Raw genomic sequence first — 21,948 nt, 5'->3', positions numbered from 1 at the left:
TGACTCTGGGGAAATGCTAAAAACATCTTGGTTATTTATTCTATGGAAAAAGGAGAAACTGGTGGAGTTGTGGAGTGAACAAGAGTCTGTGTTTTATTCTGCGTGTATCTGATCCACCAACCAGCATTTATTTTAGTCAGAGATTTTTGAAACAGTTCGCCTTTCGTTCCCACGGTCTCCTCCCACTAAAATAGCACAGCTAGTTGAGGCGACAACATCCAAAATGCAGTTTGTCAACAAATACAGGTTATCTTTATGAATTATACTGATGCTGAATTGTCAAGCATACTGTCGACTTGTAACCCTTTCATTTATGCTTCTAGAGTCATGTGTTTTTGCTGACACATGAGGAATTGTTAATATATCATATTTCATAGGCATGTAACGATATATCGAATTTCACGGTGTCGCGATAAATTCTCGATACCGTCGTGGGAATGCCACGGTAGTTATATAGCTGCGTTCTCCTACAGAGCCGGTAATATGACTGTGCGACTACATTCCCCATAATCCTTTGCATGCAACTGCGTGCGCAGGTGAGAGCAGACTCGTGCAGCTCAGCCTCTCAGCCTCCGACTCTGACCTGTGCGTGACCGTAGGAAACAGCGAATAAAAGCAAGGAGATTGACTGTTCTTCTCTGTGGATTTTCTCCGCAACCGTTCGTCATCGCGAGAAGCCACACATATCACGTGAAACCGCGGAATCGTGGCTTTCTGACAAAGACCAAGCACTTGTCGGTGGTCCAATGTTTTCACAGCGAAAAAAAATGATAAAGTTACACTAAAATAATGTATAACAAAGCTTTCTTACAGCTTTGCACACACATTACTTTTGGATGGATTACTCGCGAATGCAGGGTCACACAGAAATGCCACGCATATCACATGAAAGCGCAGGACCAGAGCTTTCCTCTCCTCATCTCCTGTTCTGAGAAAGTGTTAGGGTCTCCTTGATGTCAAGATTGTCAACCTGGCGTGAACAAATTGAGTGAATATGTGTTTTTGAGGTTTTTCTATGACTTCCAGGGAAATGGCTGGGCTTTATTTATTTTGGTTTTCTTTTACACACATCTCTACCCAACTCTCTCTCTCTCTCTCTCTCTGTCTCTCTGTGTATCTGTGAGTGAGGGATTGTGTGTTATTGAGTTTACATTATTTCTAATTGTTAATTTTGTTGTTGTTGCAGGGTCTGATTGTTCTAAGTTCTGTATATTTGATGAATATTAAGACTACTCTATCCTCATAATTTGATGTCATTCAGATGACTTTCTAGTAATAGAACTACACTACTTTTGTTCAGAGTAGGTTAAAAAATACTGAATGTTTCCATTTTCATATTCTGTCACTATAGTTTTAATTGACATGACTTTGTTATGGCACTTTAATGTCTGCCTGCCTAGCAGTAATAGGGGGGAAATGAAAGCACATGTTCAACTGTGCATTGATTTGTTTATGATACGCTTCCAAGTTAAAAATAACATGCTGTACATTGTGCATGCACTATTTTTGAATAAAATAGCTATTTTTAACAATAAATTATCTCTTTTTTTCCCCTTGTATAAATATCGTGTATATCGTATCGTGGACTCTTTATCGTGATAATATTGTATCGTGAGTTTCTGGTATCATTACATCCCTAATGTTTCACAAAGGGGGTTTGGTGTAAAAGTTTGTTGCAAATAGTGACCATGCAAGATCCCCAGTCTTTACAAAATCTCATATTGTGTGACTAAAGACTCACATTGTCTTCAGATGTGAGAGGGTGTCAGACTTTAGTCTTTTAAAAAACCTTGAAAATAATTTTTAAAGTCTTCCAGTATTAGGTAGGCATAAGTTTAATGATCAGAGACTGTGACTCTCAAAACTTCCACAATAACAGAAGCAGTCATTTAAAAATGGCACTATAGTTAGGAGTAACTGAATTTTGTGGGAAAATATTTAGGTAAATGAACAAATAAATCCCATCATATTGACATGAATCTGTGTTAAGGTACCTTGAGGTTTCCGGCAGCAGTCAACACTGACTTGACAGCCCTCATCCCATAGTCGTAGTGATGTTGTGAGGACAGCTGCTCCGAACAGAGTCGATAAGTGGCCACAATTTTCACAGACAGGGGCCGCGCAGTCACAAAACCACACGAGTAGAGCACAATCTCTGCGATCATGGCATAGTCTGGTACCATCATAGCCACAGTCCTGAACAGAGCCTGGTGTAAAGAGACACTTTTTCTGAGTGGAGAAAGGTTTTTAATTTCTAAATCAATCTATTTTTTTTTTTTTTACATTCTTTAAGTTTTACTTTAGCCACTGTTTACATCAGTAATGTTTGGACATAGGCACAATAACTGAACAAGGAAAAAAAGGTTTAATGCACCTCCACATTAGCTTCACTTTTAACACGAGAAGGCTACATCCACTTCTTTTATACAGTCTACCCACTAGACATTTAAAACAAAAAGAACATCTAAGAAACTGACAGAACTGATACTGCACCTTGAGATTGTCTGGTAGCTCAGAGCGTCCAGCATAGCCAGGGTTCATAGTAATGAAAACAGCACATGAGGGGTCCAGTTTTAGCTCTGTCCCTTCAAACATCAGCATCTCAGCATGGGCAGCAATTCCTGGACACACAGATGCAATTACATACAGTATGTATTTAAATGTCCTTTGTGCCTTTTGACTCTGATGAAGACAGGGGTAAAGAGAATATTAGTGGCAAGACATTTGCACCATTAAAGACAAATAGATCAGCTTGTTTTTGCAGTTTCTTTGGACACTTTTTTGTAATGAGCACACCCTAAGGAGCATATCCGTAGGTGCCATGTCTGCTATGTCAGTAGATGTGAAAAGCACGTGCCCGTTGGAGCCACAACATACAGCTTAGGTTGGACAAGTCAAGTCTGTTTCATTTTGCACAAAATCACTAATTTGCTTGAGAAGTCTTCACAACTGGTACAACATACAACACCCTGAAACCATGATTCAGACAAGGACAAACTCCAGGTCTAAATAAAACCTCTGAAAAATAATTTTCAGCAGCATTTAAGCGACAGAAACCTATTAGCATTTTCGGACTTTAGTTTTGAGCTACCAACAATCAGTACACCCCTTTGGCTCTCTCTTCTTATGACACAAGACATTCGACACCCGTAGGACACATGGGACACGCTGCTGTTCTGCGTTGAACAAAGCAGTGCTTGAAGTTCTGCTGGCCAGCCTACACAAATTGCCCCAGCTCTGTGTTGCATGTCTTTGTAGTCCAAAACCTGCTTTTTTTTTACTGGTGAAAACACACCAAATGTGTTTCTGGTATACTGCCAGCTATGCAAAGACAAAAGAGAAAGAAAGCAAGAATGTCAAAAAAAAAAGAAAAAGAAAGAAAGAATAGAAAAAAACAGCACAAACCTCTCTGTATGGTGAGAATCTGTTGAGCGACCACAGACAGCACCTCCAAGTCAATGCGGTTAAACTCATCAAAGCAGGCCCAAGCTCCGCAAGACAAAAGGCCCTGGCCACACACATATTGGCACACGCAGACACACACAAGCACACATCAACACACACACAATTTATTAATACATATTTAAATAGTATGTATGAGCAAGTTTTGCCTGAGTATGTGAGAGCTATTTCAGTAAGGCAAGTGGGAGGAAATTTCATCAGGGTGTAAGTAATTCCAGTGTAAACAAAAATAGGACTCGCCATCATTTTGTGTGTGGCTTCCCACATTCAAAACACACACATAACTATAATCACATGTCCGAACAACAGGATATTGTGACAGCAGCAATATACATGTGAAATATACTGCATACTTTAGCATTGACACTGACATTTAGATGTCTGTAAGCCATTCTGGGACTGAAGGACATACGAATGGGAGGGAAATCAAATTCTGTGTCCCCTTCTATTATCTGACTCTTTCCTGGTAGGCTATATTCTAAGGTGGGAGCATAGACTGTGTATAAGGATGGATGACACACACCATGTCCTCCTACTGTACGAAAATGAAGCAAAAATATTTCAAATATGGGTGCTGATAAGAACTACATAAAATGGCAGAAACCATCTTTAGGAAGAATGTGTTTGAATTGTAATTTGAGTTTTTAGTTTACCCATACCGCTAACACGGGGCAATCAAGATGTTCTGACCATATTTTGGGGAGCTATCATGTTGTCCATATTTAAATACAGTCTGTGGGTGGAAGTATCTGTTCCTTCACACCTCCATCTTAAAGAAGAAAACAACAGCCTCCAGGAACATTTCCTGATTAGTGAAACTAGTTATTACAGTTAGTGTGAAGGAAATAAGATTCTTAGTTTGGATTACCCATGCAGCAAGTAAGTTCAAGTGATGGTAAGAGAGTTGTACTCACTTTGAAGAACTTGCCCAAAGCGATGTAGTCCAGTCCATCTGAGCAGTTAAAGACCACGCACTGTTTGGCCACAGCTTTGGCCAAGTCTTTGGTTGTCTCTGTTTTTCCTGTACCAGCTGGGCCCTCAGGGGCCCCACCCAAATGGAGATGGAGGGCACCAAACAATGTGCTAAAAAAAGGAGGAACAGACAGGAGAAAGCTTATGTAATATATATATATAATTTTTTTTTTTTGTTAAGACCAAGCTCTGATATTTTCGAATGATTTTAAATCCATTTTGAAAGACCTGGTGATAGAATAATTCTGGTGTCAGTGATTAAAATAAAATTTTGGATATCTGACCTTAGAGCTGCAACGACTGCTTATAATCAAGTATTAAATCATTCCCAAACTAATTAAATAATCCATTAATCTGTTTGATTTGGAGAACAAAAAGTCTAAATTCTTTTATTCCAGCTTGTTAAACAGAAATATTTTTTTCTTTACTCCTTTATGTAAGGTTACTGAATATCTCTGGGTTGTGGACAAAACAAGATGTTTGAGAATGTCATCCTTTGGGAAACACTGATTGACATGTTTTGCTATTTTCTGACATTTGAGTCAATAAATCAAGAAAAAAAATCAACCGATCAACTGACACTTAAAACAGCCCTACATGCCATGTACTCCACTTTGTTGATTGGGATGTTTTATATTGTAGCGCTGTCTGTTCTTCTGTTTTGTGTCTGTTTACTATCACTTGTTTTTATCTTGTGCTGCTGCATATCTTGGCCAGGACTACCTCAAAAAAAAAAATCTCAATGGGACCTATCCTGGTTATATAAAGGTTAAATAAAGTAAAATTTTAATCCTACGCAAATGATCAATAAACTGCCATTCACATCCAAAGCAGATAAAGTCACCCTTGTCTCATAAAGACTGAAGTCAGCCAAGTTCTAACAGTCATCTTTAACAACTTGGCAAACTGCCCTAGTGGCTAGCTGGGGAGTACCGTGCACAAACAAACAGGTCTGATGAACATCAATTATTTCCGGCAACACAGTAAGGAAGAACTCCCAGTGGCTCAGCAACGATATACTGTCTCTTTAAGATGAGACTAATAAGAGGATGTACACAAAACGAATTAAGCATCTAAAACAGGACATGAAGAGTTCTTGTACACGGAATAAGAAGGTAGTTGACTGATTAATAGCAAAGGGATAAATGTCTGTCTCCAACTTGGGATTTGTAGACACACAAGGCTTTTATCTGCAAGCATCTCAAACTATAAGCTTTAGAAAAAGACAGGCAGTGAACCATTGAGGGCGCTTGTGTAGTAGCTTTACCGGTAGCAGCGATCAGTGAGTGGCGTAATGACCAGACGTGGAGTGTTGCCCAGGTATTCATAACCATAAGGCAAACCGGCATTAATCATCTTGGTCTGGAGGTTGTTCTCCTGCACAGGGTATGAGTTCAGAAGTCATTTGTCGAGTATGTATTATAAGTTGACATTAATCCCCTAACTGCCCCTTTTACATACCACCCAGTAGTAGCGCAGTTGGCTAAGCCACTCAAAGTCATTCTCGTCACTTATTCCCTTTTGCACCAGTGCAGCGAGCACATCCCTGGCGTGGACATCCAGCACGACAAGAGCTCCCAGGGTCACCCGGTTCTGCTTGGATAGCTTGCCACGTACAAGTGCCACGATGTCGTCAATCTGTCTGTTGTTCTGCTCCAGGTAGGCGTCTAAGGCCTGAGGGGAGAGAAAGGCATGATTAAATAGATGGCAGAGCATGCCGGAGAGGATGCTATCAAGACCCCATCTATTAACTGAAGGTCACAAGTTTGATCCCTGCAACAACTACTAAGTCCATCACTGTCTTATAAGTGCATCGCTGGCTGTCTTAGAGGATATTAAAAGAAAAATATAACCTGTGATACAAAGGGGTTTTCCAGTCCAACTTCATAAGATTTGTCATTTTATGAGATATAGGTGCTCTTCATTTAATGTGACAGCTTTAACACAGTTTGTAATTCTCATTCAGACCAACAACTTTTCCCCTATCCACCTCAGCCTGTGTGTTTAAACCTCAACTGTAACTGAAATAGATGGCAGCTTGGCCGCCACAAGGTAAGTCATGAATGACAATCACACATTCATTGTAAGGTCATTTATAAAACAATTTATTCAAGAGTAATCAGACTTTGTTGACCTCATCTTGAGAAGCTTGTGAATCATTTTAGGTTGTTTCTTAAACTCCATCTGGCATGACATACATCACAGCCTATGTTGCCATAGTTACAATTTTGATACTGACATGCAACTTCACAGCATACTGTAGATTAAGTATTTCAGATGCTAGCTGTTGCCATGGTTACAGCTTTGATATAGACATCATAGAACTTCAGAGCACATTGTGTATGATGTGTTTCAGGAAAACATGCTGGTTTGCTTTGCTCTTTAGTAGAATTAGTAACTATGCGGGTTAAATCCATCTGTGACAAAAAAATAGAAAAAGATGTTCAAACATGATTTGGATTATTTGAACCAAAATGAAAAATGAAAAAGTGTCCAGTGGAAGGGCTATTTCTCGATCCAGATGGTTACAAGAGTCTTTGAGGACTCTTGAAATGCCTCCAAAACCCAGCAAGTCTTGTTAAAAGACCTGGTGGGTTTTTCAAAGAGATTTCAAAGTGTTGAATCTTTTGGTACAAATAGATGCTCAGCTCTGGGACTCAAGTGTTAAGACAATACTGTACACGAGAGGCACAAACCTGGGCTAACTGGAAGCGATCTTCTGTATGAAAGATCCCAGGCAACAATAAAAAAGTGCCTTATACCAAGGAATGATAAAATATAATTCAAAATATGTAATGGATGTAAAAAAAAAAAAGAAAAAAAAGAACAGTTACTCACTTTCTGTCCTGAATTGATGGCTTCATGAATATCCTTCGTCCAGTAAACCTGTGAGACACAGAGCACGGTCTGGCCTGGCCAAGCACGCACCCAGTCGATCCTCAACTCATTGGGGTACGCCTTGATTGCCTCCCCAATTACCTACAATGCACCAGAAGAGGGACAGAGGCTTTAACTTAACGTACCTGTGTCAGGGAAGATTAGAAAGCATACGGAGAGAAGCTTCAGATGTGATGGCTCAGCTCAAGTGTATTAAAATCTTATTTGAACATCACAAAGAAAAAACATGCATTCATTTCTTTGTGTTTATGAGTGAAGCTTAAAACAAAGCTTAAACTTAGGTGCAACTAGAATGGCACTCGCAAAAACACAGAACTCCAGCAAGGCTAAAACTCCAGTCTTCTATGATATGCAAATCTGCAAGTGCAACCACTAAATATGTCTGGATATATTTCCAAATTTAGAATTATGTAAAAACATGGGTGTGCTTGGCTGAGCCCTCATCATCTGAGCTGTCCATTTATGTACGTATGTTAATAGTAACTCCTCTGTCACTGTCTCCCCAGTTGTCTGGTTGTGGTTTAGTTTTGCAGTGTCTGACCCTGAGCAAACGACCATTCTCTGTAAAGTTTATTTAAATTCTTTAACAACTAAAAGCAACAACACAACTAATTTATTCCAGGATCTCAAGCAGAGGTATGCAAGTAGTGGGAGGAGTGTGTGGCACTGCAAGCTGCACAAGAAAGTGTAAAAAAGTAGTTAACATTAGTGGAATAATTTTACCATAGCATCTCATATGAGAAGAAGGGGCCCAGGCGGAAGATATGGTGCCCATATTTACAGTTGAAAAAAATCATAAATAAATTAAAATCACAAAACAGGTGTGGAAAAAATATTTTATTTTGAGGCCATATTGCCCAGTCCTAATTTTCTTGTATGATATGTCTGTATTTATGTTTCCATAGCTTTGCTTTAGAAAAAGTGCTTTTACAATTGTGGCCGTGTTATAATTGTACCAGTTACCATAAACCCACTGTATGCTCCATAATGTCTGCTTTCTGTATGAAGTTTGAGCAGCTACATGTGTGGTCTATCCCAATGGATGACTGGTACCCATGAATATGGACGTGATATGGAGTCAAAGTATCTCTACAACTGGCTGTGTTTTGTCACTATTGAACTTAACTACTATCTATTGGATTGTAAGATGTATGGCATTTATTCCACTGTAGCCAAATACCCTATCTTGCAATGTTAACGCAACAGAAAAATAATTTGTGTATTTGCCCCATTATTCGGATCCAATACTACACCCTACTGGTTGGTTTTCATAAAATTGGGCTAGAAGGGTGCAGTATTTCCATAATCCTGCTCACAAACAGACAAACAAACCAAACATAACCTCCTTGACAGAGGTAATAACAATCCACACAACACCTTATGCAGAGAGGCAATCATGCCATTCTCAAGTTCCAGAAGCCACTTCTCCACCTGGCCCCTGGCTTTGGAGGTGGAAATAATATCCAGCAGCTGCACCATTTCACCCTCACTGCTCTTCATGTGGGTGATGTCCAGAACATCAGTGAACACAACACTGGCGATGCCTTCAAAGCACTTCTTCAGGTGGGGCTGCACTCTGGAGGAGAGTAAGGCAAGACAATGAAATTAATCACATATTGTCTACTGTCTATACTTCATCTGACCTACTGTCACACACTGGCCCTTCCCACTGTACTGTAAGTGACATCATGTGGACATTTCATGGGCTTACCAATATGAACAGGCACAACTGCAGCACAGATCTATTTCCATTTAAAGCAATGCCAATATTTCCAGTGGGCCCATAATTGCCCAAGCTTAACTCGCTTTTTGTTGTCATAGGTAACCCCTAGAGTGAGGGTGGTTCATTAGCCCACAGTTTGTGCAGAGTGTGCATGCAGTTTTTTCACAGATAATGATTTAACATTTATTACATGAAAGAGTAATGATGCACTCAGCTTGAACTCATGTCCCCCTCCTGTGTAAGTTTAAAAAATGAAAGACTGGAAATATGAAGCATGGGAAGAAGAACTGTGTCTAAAATCTCCAATACGGTTTTACAGTTCATGATCCCGGTCTTCCTCTTTTGAAATCAGGCTCCATGTTATAGGACTATTGCCCTCGAGCATGGCTGCATCTCCAACTATTTCCAAGGCCACAAATGAATTTTAACAGTCATTTCAGCGTGAGGTTACTCTTTAAAAAGTCATCGAATTACTTAGGGTTACTCACTGTCAGTGATTTTATAATATAATTAGGATTTTTAGTAACATTTAAGGACTGACTTTATTAGAATATGTCTCAGAGTTTAGTTAAGGGATTTTGATACAATGCAGCTGCACCCCTAAAAGCCTCCAGAAGTTGTTTCTATCTCTACTTATTCACCAACATTTTCATATGCATTCATATCACGTCCTATGACTTTTGCCGCTGCAAAACCCGTTATTGTCCTTGGTCCTGAGTAATGTCATAGCAACTTAAGTGCAATGTTTGCTGAACTCCATATTATTGTTAGTAACTCTTCTTGAATGTCACACAGTAAACAAAGTCTTTCCTCTATTTCTACACTGCTTTATATCTCTATGTTTCTGTTGCTTGTTCTCGCTGTGCACACAACATTCAGGGAAAATAGGAACAAGTGTTTCAGTGTTAAAGCATTAAAACTTTGACATTAGGCTATCTCGCTTTCTCTATATCCCTGAAATAAAAGCAGGCCCTTTTGTTGGTATTGCATTGCATTCAGAGACCAATGATTCAAATTCTGGAAAAATCAAACTAGCACTCTCCCAATATTACACTGCCCTGCCAACACCCCCACCACTGCACAAATCCCTTCTTTACAGAAGGTCATGACTGTGTGCATCTGTACTGATGTGATGACAATTCCCACAAGCCAAAGAGAGAATAAAGGGATAGTAGAGTGAAAACGAAGCGAGAAATAGAAATGGCAGGATGAGTGTAAGGGGCTAGAACATCTTTTGTCTGGAATCACATTCATTATTAACCAGACGCCCTGGGTGAAATGAGACAAGGGTAAGTTATCAGTAAGGACTTGGCTTCTGGGGAAACATCTGTGGAGGCTGAGTACGCGTTGTAGTTAGCTGTATATTTTATAGCCCTAACATCAGTTTCTTAAAGGCCACAACTCTTTTAAATAGGTTTTCAATTCTAAATTTGCTCCTTGCACCTGCGGCATCTCTGGAAAGTTTTCAGAGGGGTGGTCAGATGTAGCCTGGTGAAACCATCCTAATCTTGCAAGCTCATATTCTATTTCGCTCCACAGATCAGTCTGGCCATGCAATCATAAAGGCACATTCTGGCATTGGTAAAAGCTTACCGGGCCAATCACAACCGTTTATTACTTTGTGGCGGGTTATTTGAGGAGCGGAGTGAATGCATTTCGTAAACAACCAACATGGCTACTGATTTTGAAACTGCTATGGTAAATGTGTTGAACGAACTGGAATGTACATTTTCTTTAAAAGCAGAGCAAACGGCTGCACTGAAAGCTTTTATTGAAACAAGGATGTGTTTGCCGTCCTTCCTACGGGGTTTGGTAAAAGTTTAATTTACCAACTGGCTCCGTTGATCGGGAAAAAGATGGGACTCAGTGAAAACCCAGTGGCTATTGTTGTTTCTCCACTAGTTGCTCTCATGGAGGAGCAGGTCAGGGAAGCAACCAAGCTGGGAATCACAGCCATGCAACTCGGAGTCCACAGTGAGGAGGAAATCCGCAAAGACGGCAACACTCTTTCCCAGACATCATCACAGCTAATCTCCGCTGCAGCATGCTGGTCTGTTTACAGTGGCGTTGTGCTAGCCTACATCACACGTTTCGTTTATTCTGATTGGTTTTCCGTCTTTCCAATTGCGTGAAGGGGCACTTTGAGAGACAGCCCTTGATAACGCCCCTCGGGAATAGATGAAATGTACAGTCCGTACCCAGACCCATTCACATTTTGCGAATTGGGTCTGGCAATGCCAGGGTAGCTCAGATGGGGTCTCTGAAAAACTTGGCAGACCAAAACCAGAAACTGAATTTCACAAACTCTAGACTACTTGAAAACTATGTCGATATGAGAGTTAAGGAATCGCATGCTGACATACTTTGGGTTGATTTTTTGTTTGTTTTTCATGAGTTTCACAATAATCCTGTTTTCATGTGTTATATATCTATATATACAAACTCACTGCTCTTCAAACAGGCTGGTTGTCCTTTTCCTTAAAAATACAAATACACAGCTTTAATTTAAAGAAGAACACTGATTGTAAGGAACAAACGTACTGAGAGCAAGCCTGCACAAGTTTATAAACACCACACAGATGCCTTCAATTATATTGGAATATTTTTGTGAAGTGGGGGGGCTGCATTGTATCAGGGTGGCTGTGGTCCCCCCTGACACCCTTTGGACAGTCCTTCAGGCAGAGAGTCAGATAAGCAAGGACGCCAACCAAGTGGGCTGTGCTTCAGTGTGGCCCAGGACACATTAGTGCCCACGCTGTTGAGAAAATGTGGCCATATGCAGGGGACCACCTCCGAATGTGGTCTAAGTAATACGCAACTCAAGACGTATTGAGGGCGCATTGGGTGCACTTACACCTGTACTTGGAGCTGTCGACTTAGAATCAGATCACCCAGGATGCATGTTAATACCAGGTGTAAACAGATTCTAAGTTTATTATCATTGTCTGTATACTAGTTTTGATTAGGTGAGCTAGAGTCCTGATAAGGTGATTTGCGGGTGGTATTTTGTCTTAATTTTATTTCTAGGTTTGGTTCTGGTTGGAAAAAAAGGACGAGTGGGTCGACTGTGGGTGTTGGTTCATAAATATATTAAAATGAAATGAAAAGAATAACAATTTAATTTAATGTTTTAATCCTCTGATTGCTGACCTTGTGTGTAGGCTCTGTCTACTGCGCCAGCTCAAATATGAGAGCCACTTCAATCAGGTGTGTCAGTAACAGGCACATTAAAAATTAATGTGCTGCTCAATATTATGAAAATAAGCAAAGAATATTCATTTAAATTGTGTTTCCTGAATTACCTTTGTTTTAAAATATCTGAACTAATTTTCACATGTATGAAATGTCCCCTCATTATCACTTTAAATAAGCTGGGTAACCTAATTTATTTAACAGCATATGGTTATTATAGGATTTGTGGTTCGGGTCAGGCCAGGGATCTTGTTGCAGCAGGTCCAGTTGGTTTGCAAAACTTATTGGTCATATGGCAGATGGCAAGGAGGATGCAGTATTGCATGCCACGGTTCTGGTTTGGGGACGGGTCTTGAAAATCAGACTTGTGCGGTACTCTGAGATGGGTCCTGCTCATCATGATCACTAGGTTTAGTTCAACTATACACAACTACAGATGCTATCAACTGTAATCAGGGATAATGATAATTAGAATATTTACTTTGTGGGGTCTTTGGTCTCAGAGAGGATTTCCAGCAGCTCCTCATTGGACAGAAAGAAGAACCGTGGGAAGTAGAGACGCTTCTTCTCCAGGTAGTTATTGAGACCTTTGAGGATCATCTCCAGAAGGTCATTGGATGTTTTCAGCCTCTCTAACATCTTATCAATGGCGATCACTGCCAACACATGCTTATCCTAACACAGACAGGAGAGATAGTGTTAGAGTACAGTATTTTCAATTTACTTCAACAGCAATTTCTGTGGTCTTCCACCGGCATTAGCCATCTCCAACAACACAAAGTCAGGATGGACATATAGTATATTCAAAATGCGTTCACCTTTTGACAATTTCAGGTCCGCTCAATTTAAGTTCACACTTCCTGATTAACAGTTTCACAGTGGTAAGATGAAAACAGCTGATAACAACCCACTGCAGAGTTTTCTCTGAGTTTCCTTGGCCTCTTTGGACCATAAAGTTTTTTCTAATGGAGCACTCAAGATTGCTATCTCCATCCCAAATTTTGCACCATGACTACTACTTCCTTTGCAAAGCCGCCCACATGTATTGCACAAAAGCATTTGCAATATATTGTAACTTTTTGTTCATCGAGGAAACGTGACAGGAAGATGGTTTGTTGCATTCATTTTTTTTTTCCGGCGGTGCATCGTTGTCACTGCTGCCTTGAAGGCAACACTAAAACACTGCAATATCTTCCTTTAGCAACATCCAATCCATGTTCCACAGTGAGGCCCACTTGTCACACAGCACCCTAAAAAAAAAAATCTATGATGGGACTGTAATAGGGATTTCACCTGAGGCCTGTCTCGCACCTATGAAATATTTCAGCTCTGATATCATCTCATCTATACACTAACTCAATATCCTGTAGGACTGTCACCCCCAGGAAGTGCCTAAATAAAAAAAGTCTACCTAATCTTCAAGGTTGGACGGCGGATGCCTGGACCTGCTCACATGAACACGTTGGCGATTCTAAAAATGAAGCGCACAGCCTGATATCATCCTCTGAATGGAATTAAATAAAATGCAGGAAGGAGCAAAATGCCAAGCTAGTGTGGAGCCAAAGTGAAAAACATGGAGTAACATTAAGAACATGCCATCTCTGCCTTTTATTGCTCCTCATGTCAAAAACATGAAAAACTATCTTTGTTCTGATCCCTTCTTAATCATCACCAACCCAGTCTGCCTATGAAGTTTTCATTTACAGACAATTTCACCCTGCCATAAATAACACAAGTCTTCTGAAAGATGCAACACCTGTCAATATGGTTTCTAGCTTTTGCAAATGGAAACAATATGAGCTGTAAGGGAAACAGCTGATATAGTTGAATAGCTAGCCCACAAAAAGGATGGTGTACTTTCATCTTTGTTTGATGTGAACAATTTGCCTTGAGCCTGTTTTTGCTGGATGAGAATTTTCACATCTCCTAGCAACATGCAACGTGAAATGTTCAGACAAAACCATCTACGGATCAATAATATGTCTTTACAGAACATAAGTAAAGCTGTGAATCAACAATAAAAAATATGTGGCGCGCTATACAATACAGTAAATTGAGTTAATATTTTTGCACTCAATGAGTTTTCTGAATGGGTTTCTTTGTTAGATGCCTAACATAAGGTCAGTGGTTAACAGAAACTTAAAGAGATTTTCACACTTTGTTCCACAACATGAAGTACGTCAGTAAATACCTCACTTGTGAAATTTGAGGCTTTTACGTGTCCTAAAAGAAGTGGCTGCTAACAAGCGGCTAAATGAGACTATAGCACGTCATGATGCTGAAAACTGCTTTACAGCCTCGTTATTATGGCAACATTGAAATCATGCGAATGGGATGTCATTAATTTCTGTTGCTGTGATACTCAACTTAAGGCCCGTGGGCCAAATCTGGCCCACAATAGGGTGCCGGGTGGCATGTGGACCAAATAGAGCTTATCTATCAAACAAAAAGTGCCAGAGAAGGATCCAAGGATCCCCAACAGTCGTCTGGGCTAATTATTTTATACTAATTATTACTGTTTGTCTATGAACTGGCCCCTGGCCTCCTGTCATTTTGCAAAACTGGCCCCTGGGCAAAGCAAGTTGACTATCCCTATTCTAACGATAGCTTTTTAACTTATGGTGAGTCCATTTAAGCTTCAAAAACCCTGACAATGGTGTTCATTTGTGAAGACTCTCTTACCAAACAAAACTTCTAAGTCTGATAAACTTTTGTTTGCCACAGACCCTTTCTTTCTGCAATAATGCAATGAAAGAAAATCCCACTGACTTTTTGTCGAAGGAACCACGGCAACACTAACTTCCAGGTTGGCCCTACAAATAAAACATCATCCCTGCACCACTCTATACAACGATGTTATTAAGAAAGAAAAAAAAGTATACAACACAGCAGATATTCAATGTAGGGCAGTCTGCATTATCAAAAAATTTACAGAAACATATGCTCTGGAAACATCTATAAGCAATGCTATTGGAAAAGCAGCAAAAAAAGGGGGATGTTCGTTATTGCATTGCTTTCACTTGGCACAACTTCTGGTTTTTATCCCGGCAGGATCATTGTCCATTTAAAGGAGGCGCAGCCACTATAACGTTATGTTTAATCAAGTTGAGTTTGAAACCACAACCACAAAGAGTATCTAGAATGGGATAATAATTATTTCTAATTTCTGATGATTTGCTATTGATTTCTCATGATGACTGAAGTGGGAGCTAAAGCTGTTGACTCATGCCAGAGTGAGTTTTCCCCCTCTGGTCTCACCATAATACAAGTGATAAACAAATAGTATGAATGAGAGATTAAAACCATTTAGATCTTTTGATTTTGTGTAACTGAAATTCACTTTAAAAGCTGAATCAAATGATCAAGCTTTGACTTCAGTGCGCCAAAGAGTTATACTGGCTAAGGGTGTCTGATTGATGAACTGTGATTCTAGCTTTTCATAGATTTCATCAGGACAATGTAATTACAGGGCTATTTTTATAGAGAGTCTGCCAGTGGGAAGCTATTCATGAGCACACTGAAGGGATAACAATGCTCTAATGCATGTATTATGCACTTGATAATGTGGTTTTTATGCACCAAACAGATGGCTTCAATGAGGGACAGCAACTGTCCACGACTGATATGGCAAGTCTGCAATCTGTGTGGCGAAAAAAACATAACCTAAAGAGTGTTTTTCTTTGTTTGAATCTGACACACACCACAGATCCAGGACAAATAAGGTTTTGTATGTTCAAGGCACATCCTGCAGAGTATTATATCTGCATGAGTGTGAGTTTAATATTAAGTGAGCTATTTTTACTGGCTATTATTGTGTTATTACAGGGTGAATCCATCAGACTATTAAAAAACAATATGTCAGTCATCTTCTCCATGAGCTCAGATGGCCAAGCGTTTCTCCCTTCCTCAGCTCATTAGAGGGGGCAAAGGTGTGATATGCTGCATAGTTAAAAGAAACAGGTTCAAAGAAATAAGTATTTTAAATTGATTTGGCCCCGTTTTTTCTCCAATTGTGCATGCAGGAGTAGATAAATGACACATTAAAGCAGGCAGAAAATCCAAAAAAAAAGTGGCGGAAAATGAAGTTAAGATGTAGAGGCTGTAAGGAGCTGGAAGATCAGTGGATCTCGAGCAGCTCCTAGTGGATGATCTGATGTCAACAGGCAACAACCCTGAAGTGATTTGTGGGAAGGAGAGCTGCACTGTAGCCTGCTTTTTTTTTTTTTTTTTGCTCACACTGTTCGTTGGTGGTATGGAGTTGAGATGATTCCAATTTCATGCACTGCTGATCAATGCCATGGACGAGATGAAGGGATGTGTTCTTTGTCAAGATGTTGATGCAGTGTACGCCTATATGGAGGGGTGTTTTTCCTATAACTGGCCTACATGGTATGGGGAATTAGAATCATTAGCTTTACACATTGCAAGAAACTGGTGATTGCAGAAGAAGAGCATAGTGTGAATCATAACTTTGCTTAGAAAAAATATTAATCTGAAGCTGTGTTATTGAACATTTCCAGTTGAAAATATTTAAAAGGTAGATAAATAATGCAAAAATTATAACCAATTTTGTTTCTAAAATCATTTAGACAAATAACAGGCTGAAAACCAACAGTGTTTAAACGTCCTGGGGGGCAACTACATGTGGGATGCCCACTATTATCATTTGGGATCATACACAGTGATTTCTCACTACATAAGTTACTTTTTCTGCTAATTTTATGAAGAGAATATTCTACTGGTGACTCTATACATTGAAGTTAGTTATGCAGTGTATTAATCACAAGAGTGAATCATCATCTAGCAGAATCATCTGTAATTAAAGGACACTTCCAGGAAAAAAAAGTAGCCACTTTTCTAGTTTCTGAACCTAGTTTACATTTCTCTCCAACATTCTGTACTGCCCTGTAATAACATACATAAACATTACATAGACAAACCCAGTTTTTAATTAAGTGCTATCCCATCTGCTGAGATACCTTAAAATATGTGGACATGAGAATTAAGTTGTAAAGCAGTATGTTTTGATTTTGTTCTCAAACAGACTTTAAATTATCCTTGCAATGTTTCAAGAGATTAGTAGTAAGCAACTCAACTCGAGTCAGGCGTAGAAAAAAAACTCAAATCAAATAAAAGTCTCATAGAGTTATACCCTCAGGTAATTTTCAAATTATTGCAAGTACGTTTCCAGTAGCAGGATAGGTTTTTATGAATCTCTAAATGCTGTGTCCAAATGACCACTGGGGATACTTAAGGAGTATACCAACCTAGTGGAGCTGAAACAATTATTTTATTATGTTCAAGCGGCTCTTGTGTTCACTGCTGAGTCAGATGGCGGAGACAAGGTAGACTACACTACAAGTGATTGTTTTAATAGACTCCCAAATGTTTTAGGGCAGTTTCAGGATGGTGGAAAGTACTGTACGTGAGCTTTGAGTCTCACTTTCCATGATTGATAATTATGATCAATAACAGACAGGAGTTAGCTTTTCATGCTGACACGTTGTGCAACACACTGCACTATCATCTCTCACACAATCTCAGGTAATGGTAAATGTTAAGGCAAGTATGTCTTTCTTGTATTAAATAGTTAGTTCAAACTCCTCTTAATGGTCAACCTTAGTAAGTGGCACTCAGGAATATAACACTGTGGGTGTTTTGATGCTCACATTTACTTTAAATATTGAAATTAAGATGATACACTTATTCTAATGCATAATGATGTTTTTTCCCTTGTCTTGCTCTGTCACCCTGCTTTGAGGGAAAACCATGCTCTCACCCACTCTAACACAACAAGAGCGAGGGCAACAGGTTTTAACTTGCTTTGAAATAAATTAAAAAGGTTTTTTGAAGACTATAGAAAGCAAAATAAGTAGAATTTCTCAATGTACGACAAGGATTGGAACACTTGCATGCTGCTTTTACCTGTGCAGCTGATCAGTGTTCTGAAATGGTAAGCAGCACTACTAAACAGTAAAGCAGGTTCCTGCCTATTCATCAGGAACAATACCGACAATCTTCAGTGCCCTGAAACTACATAATTACCATACTAAGGAAGAAAATGGCAACATCAAATAGCGTATTTACTTTCTGATTAAATTCACACAGCAGGTAACAATGAAAAATCCTTCCTGGCTGTCTGAGCCCATTAAGATAACTAAGCAGCTGTGTGGAGGCTCACCAGTTTAACAAAATACAAATACTCAGCAGTAATATCATACATGTTATGAAAAAGCCATTGTTTAGCTGTGCTAAATCATAACTATGCACAATCAATCAATCAATATTAACTCAAATACATGTACTGTAAAAGTGTTCTTAATGCGTTTTAGCTACCAGACACCCTGGCTGGGTTTGCCTGCACACAGCTCTCACCTCTAACGTCAAAAGCAAACATGAACGTGGCTGAGCCGAAAAGGCAGCAGCTAGCAGTGCGACCGGCACTAATGGTGCTAGCAACAGCAACAGCAACAGTGCTGACAGAGCTAACAGTGCTAGCGTGTGAGGGAACCCAAGGGTGGGGATTATGTTTCTGTGACGCCATTCCGGGGATGGTCTTGTCAGCAGTAACCGCAGTACGAGCGCAATGCAGAGCGGCAGCAATAAGCTATTCAGTGGGACATTAATGTAAGGACTCACATGCACTCACATGCACACATGGCCAACCCAGCTACCAAAACAAACAACAGAGAAGTTCGGATTACAACACACACAGAGGGAGTGTGACTTCATTGTCTGCTAAGGATGCCATTACTGCCATATTAATATTTAAAGTCTCATATATAGAACCTTTAACAAAAGGATTCATGTTTGACGGGGGACTTTAGTACCAGTATTATACATGTTGTCGGATATTTCCATCTTAAAATACTTGAATTAAGTAAAATAAGTATAATGAAATCATCTATTAAATTATACAGCACCAGTAGGCTACCTACTGAGTTAACTTCACTGAGCTTAATACAACCCAGAAACAGGGCCCTATTTTAAGCTGGATACGCGCAAATGCAAGTGTAAAAACTACTGTAGCAACATTTGTGCCAACATGCTCCATCACACTGCGTACACAGCTCACAGTAGACTGGACAGTACACGTGCACATCTCTGTGTGTAGGCTCCCAGTCCCTTGGTGACCTCATTTTCTTTGTGGCTCAGTACGGCCCTGCCCCTTCCAGACAAAATCCATAATTTCTATTTGATGGTGCAGTCAGGCTGGGCTTTCTGGAGGACACTGCCTGAAATTGATGTGTCTCATTTCAGGTCTACTGAGGACGCCAATTACCCTTTGGAAACTCTTTGAGGATGCTGGTGCAACACTCCCTTTCTATCCTCGCTCTGTTGTTTCTGTCTTTGCTCTCTCCCCTTTTCCTGCTGATTCCCTCCTCTCTCTGCACTCTCTTTCCCTGCCTGTCTCAACCTAAGTACTCCTTTCTGCTTCTGCTGTATACCTCTGTGCCTCTTGTTCTCCTCTTTATTTCATTCTCAACCTCTGCTGTCACTCTCAGTGTGTGTATGTTTGTGTGTTTATGTTTAGCCTCACCTGGTCAGTTTATGCTGAGGGCTGAATTTGGTCTAATTATAGTAAAGAACTATATATTTTAATGGTAACACTGTCTGGTAATATACCAGGCTTAAACTGTGTACTGTACATCATACTTGAATGTAGAGCCACAGGATTTTTGATTTTGTTTCAAGTCATGAGAAGAATCTTTTCAGCTTTAACTTATTTTCTGCCTCTGAGCATTAAAACTAGATTTGTGCTAACCAGCAAACTTTTTGATCTGGCTTGCAGCATGTTAATATTTCCAACTATTGCTTCTATTTTCCATTACTGAAATGTGTGATATGGCTAAAGAGGATCATTATCACTCCAGTTTAATAGACATTATTAAAAAATAGCAACCATTCTGAGGAAATGGCTCTGTGCGGTCAATACACCAACTGGATGGCTAAATGTGTTCCTGTTCGACCAAGATTTAATTGGCTGGCACGATGCCTTTCTTTCTCTCTTTATTTCTTTTTTTTGCTTGGGAAGTGTGTTCTCATCAAACTATCCAGGCTGTTGCTGTTTAACCAATTAACTTTGAACTGGTGATAACAAATGTTAAAGGTCTAGTATGTCATAAATATTTAGAGTTAAACCAGTTTTTGTTATTTTCCAAGGGTATTTATTTTCTTCATGGGTGGCAAGCCCTCTCTGTAATGACAGTGACAAGTAGATGAAACTATAACAGGCATATGGTTGACCACTGTAAAGCACTGTGACTGCCCATAGCAATAGTCCTAGATACGACTTTTTTTCCAACCACAAACTTAGATGTCTTGATGCACAGCAATTTGGGGCTGAGTTTGATTCTTTAAGTTCAACTTCATAGACTACACTGAAATGTACATTTTTGCAAACTTAATTCCATTCATGGTCATTTTTGACACATCTGTTTTGATATACTGGAGTTCCCCTTACAGCTCTCAGTAACCAAATACAATGCTCTTATCTTGGCCATATCTGCCCTGGAAAAAAGATCTGTCTGATTCCTCTTTTTAGATAATGATCGTCTACTGATCCACCTAGGGAGAAGCTTATCTTCTTGCTCATGCCCCTCCACACAGAGTTCTGTGTATTAAACATGGTCTCCCTCATCTTTACAGCATTCTGCTGCAATAATAAAATCTCTACAAAACAAAAATATATCAAACAACTTACCAGTGAAACTTGTTTCATGGTGTCCCTCCAGGTTTTGTCAACATTTGAGAAACGGCGACCCTCCTCAGGCATCTGACTCATGATGTCAGGGGAGCTGAATATGGGCTCCAGGTAGAGCCAAGTGGACTGCACCTTTAACCATTCATCCAGGATCTCTTGGAGGAGCAACAACTTGCCCTCCCATTCCCTATACGAGAAGATGAGTACATGTAAGTGGGATAAGAGGGGGCATAACTACATCCGATTATGATCACATCATTATGTGTATTGGTGTTAACGGGGGGAACTTCCGTCATCCTGGTTTTGATGGTGTTGTTGTGTGTTGTGTTCAAAGGCACTTTGAAATCTGATTTGAGTGTCCAGACGGCCCTCACTGAAATGCATCTGTAGAAGTCTGATTGGAATCGCATTTCAAACTGTCTCCAAATGTGGTTTGGCTCAGATTTGCAAAAATACCATTTCATGTGTCTCATGAGTGTGTGTGTTTTTTTTTCAACTGGATTCATTCTGGATAAACCATCTGGGTCAGCAGTCCGAACAAGGGCTACGAGACCTGTAAAAGCAACCAAGCTGCAAACACCTCAGGTACAGGCTTACAAAGAAGACAACTGTAAACACCTTTAACGAATATTACTTCGCTAGGTTTACAAAATAATTTGCCACTTTTTGGGGAAGGACAAGAAGTCCACAGTGAACCAATCAAAATGATGACAGCTCAAAGGTAAAAGGGATTAGGAAATCCTAGATGTGTATTTATATTATCTTGCATTTAAAGGCAGGGATCCTCTAAATGAATGATTAGTACACTCAGTATAAAAGGTAGTTGGGACTGTCTCTAGGAGAAACTTGTACAATGCACTACTTACAGGCAGATTTCTTAATCTTCACTGTGGTATTATCCTCTCCCACCCACAAAGCTGGATAATGGCATTATAAAATACTTATGTGATATTGCAAAAAAAGTTCATAAAAAACTTTACAGTAGCTGCTTTAGCAT

General features: G+C 39.7%; 1 protein-coding gene across 1 annotated transcript in view; it reads right to left on the bottom strand.

Annotated features, from left to right (window-relative positions):
* dnah7 (dynein, axonemal, heavy chain 7) overlaps positions 1-21,948 on the bottom strand; it is a 95,092-nt gene that overhangs the window by 59,996 nt on the left and 13,148 nt on the right. Inside the window, exons 19-28 of the mRNA XM_050048073.1 lie at positions 20,952-21,138; positions 12,729-12,922; positions 8,710-8,908; positions 7,273-7,413; positions 5,896-6,108; positions 5,702-5,811; positions 4,377-4,545; positions 3,406-3,508; positions 2,494-2,621; positions 1,995-2,207 (exon numbers count right to left, since the gene is read on the bottom strand). Coding sequence (XP_049904030.1) covers positions 1,995-2,207; positions 2,494-2,621; positions 3,406-3,508; positions 4,377-4,545; positions 5,702-5,811; positions 5,896-6,108; positions 7,273-7,413; positions 8,710-8,908; positions 12,729-12,922; positions 20,952-21,138 — 1,657 coding nt within the window. The remainder of the gene's footprint in view (positions 1-1,994; positions 2,208-2,493; positions 2,622-3,405; positions 3,509-4,376; positions 4,546-5,701; positions 5,812-5,895; positions 6,109-7,272; positions 7,414-8,709; positions 8,909-12,728; positions 12,923-20,951; positions 21,139-21,948) is intronic.

The sequence above is a fragment of the Epinephelus moara genome, chromosome 7 (genome assembly GCF_006386435.1).
Source record: "Epinephelus moara isolate mb chromosome 7, YSFRI_EMoa_1.0, whole genome shotgun sequence".
In the NCBI taxonomy this organism is placed as follows: Eukaryota; Metazoa; Chordata; class Actinopteri; order Perciformes; family Serranidae; genus Epinephelus; species Epinephelus moara.
The sequence above is the reverse complement of the archived record's forward strand: the minus strand, read 5'-3'. Positions and strand labels throughout refer to the sequence as shown.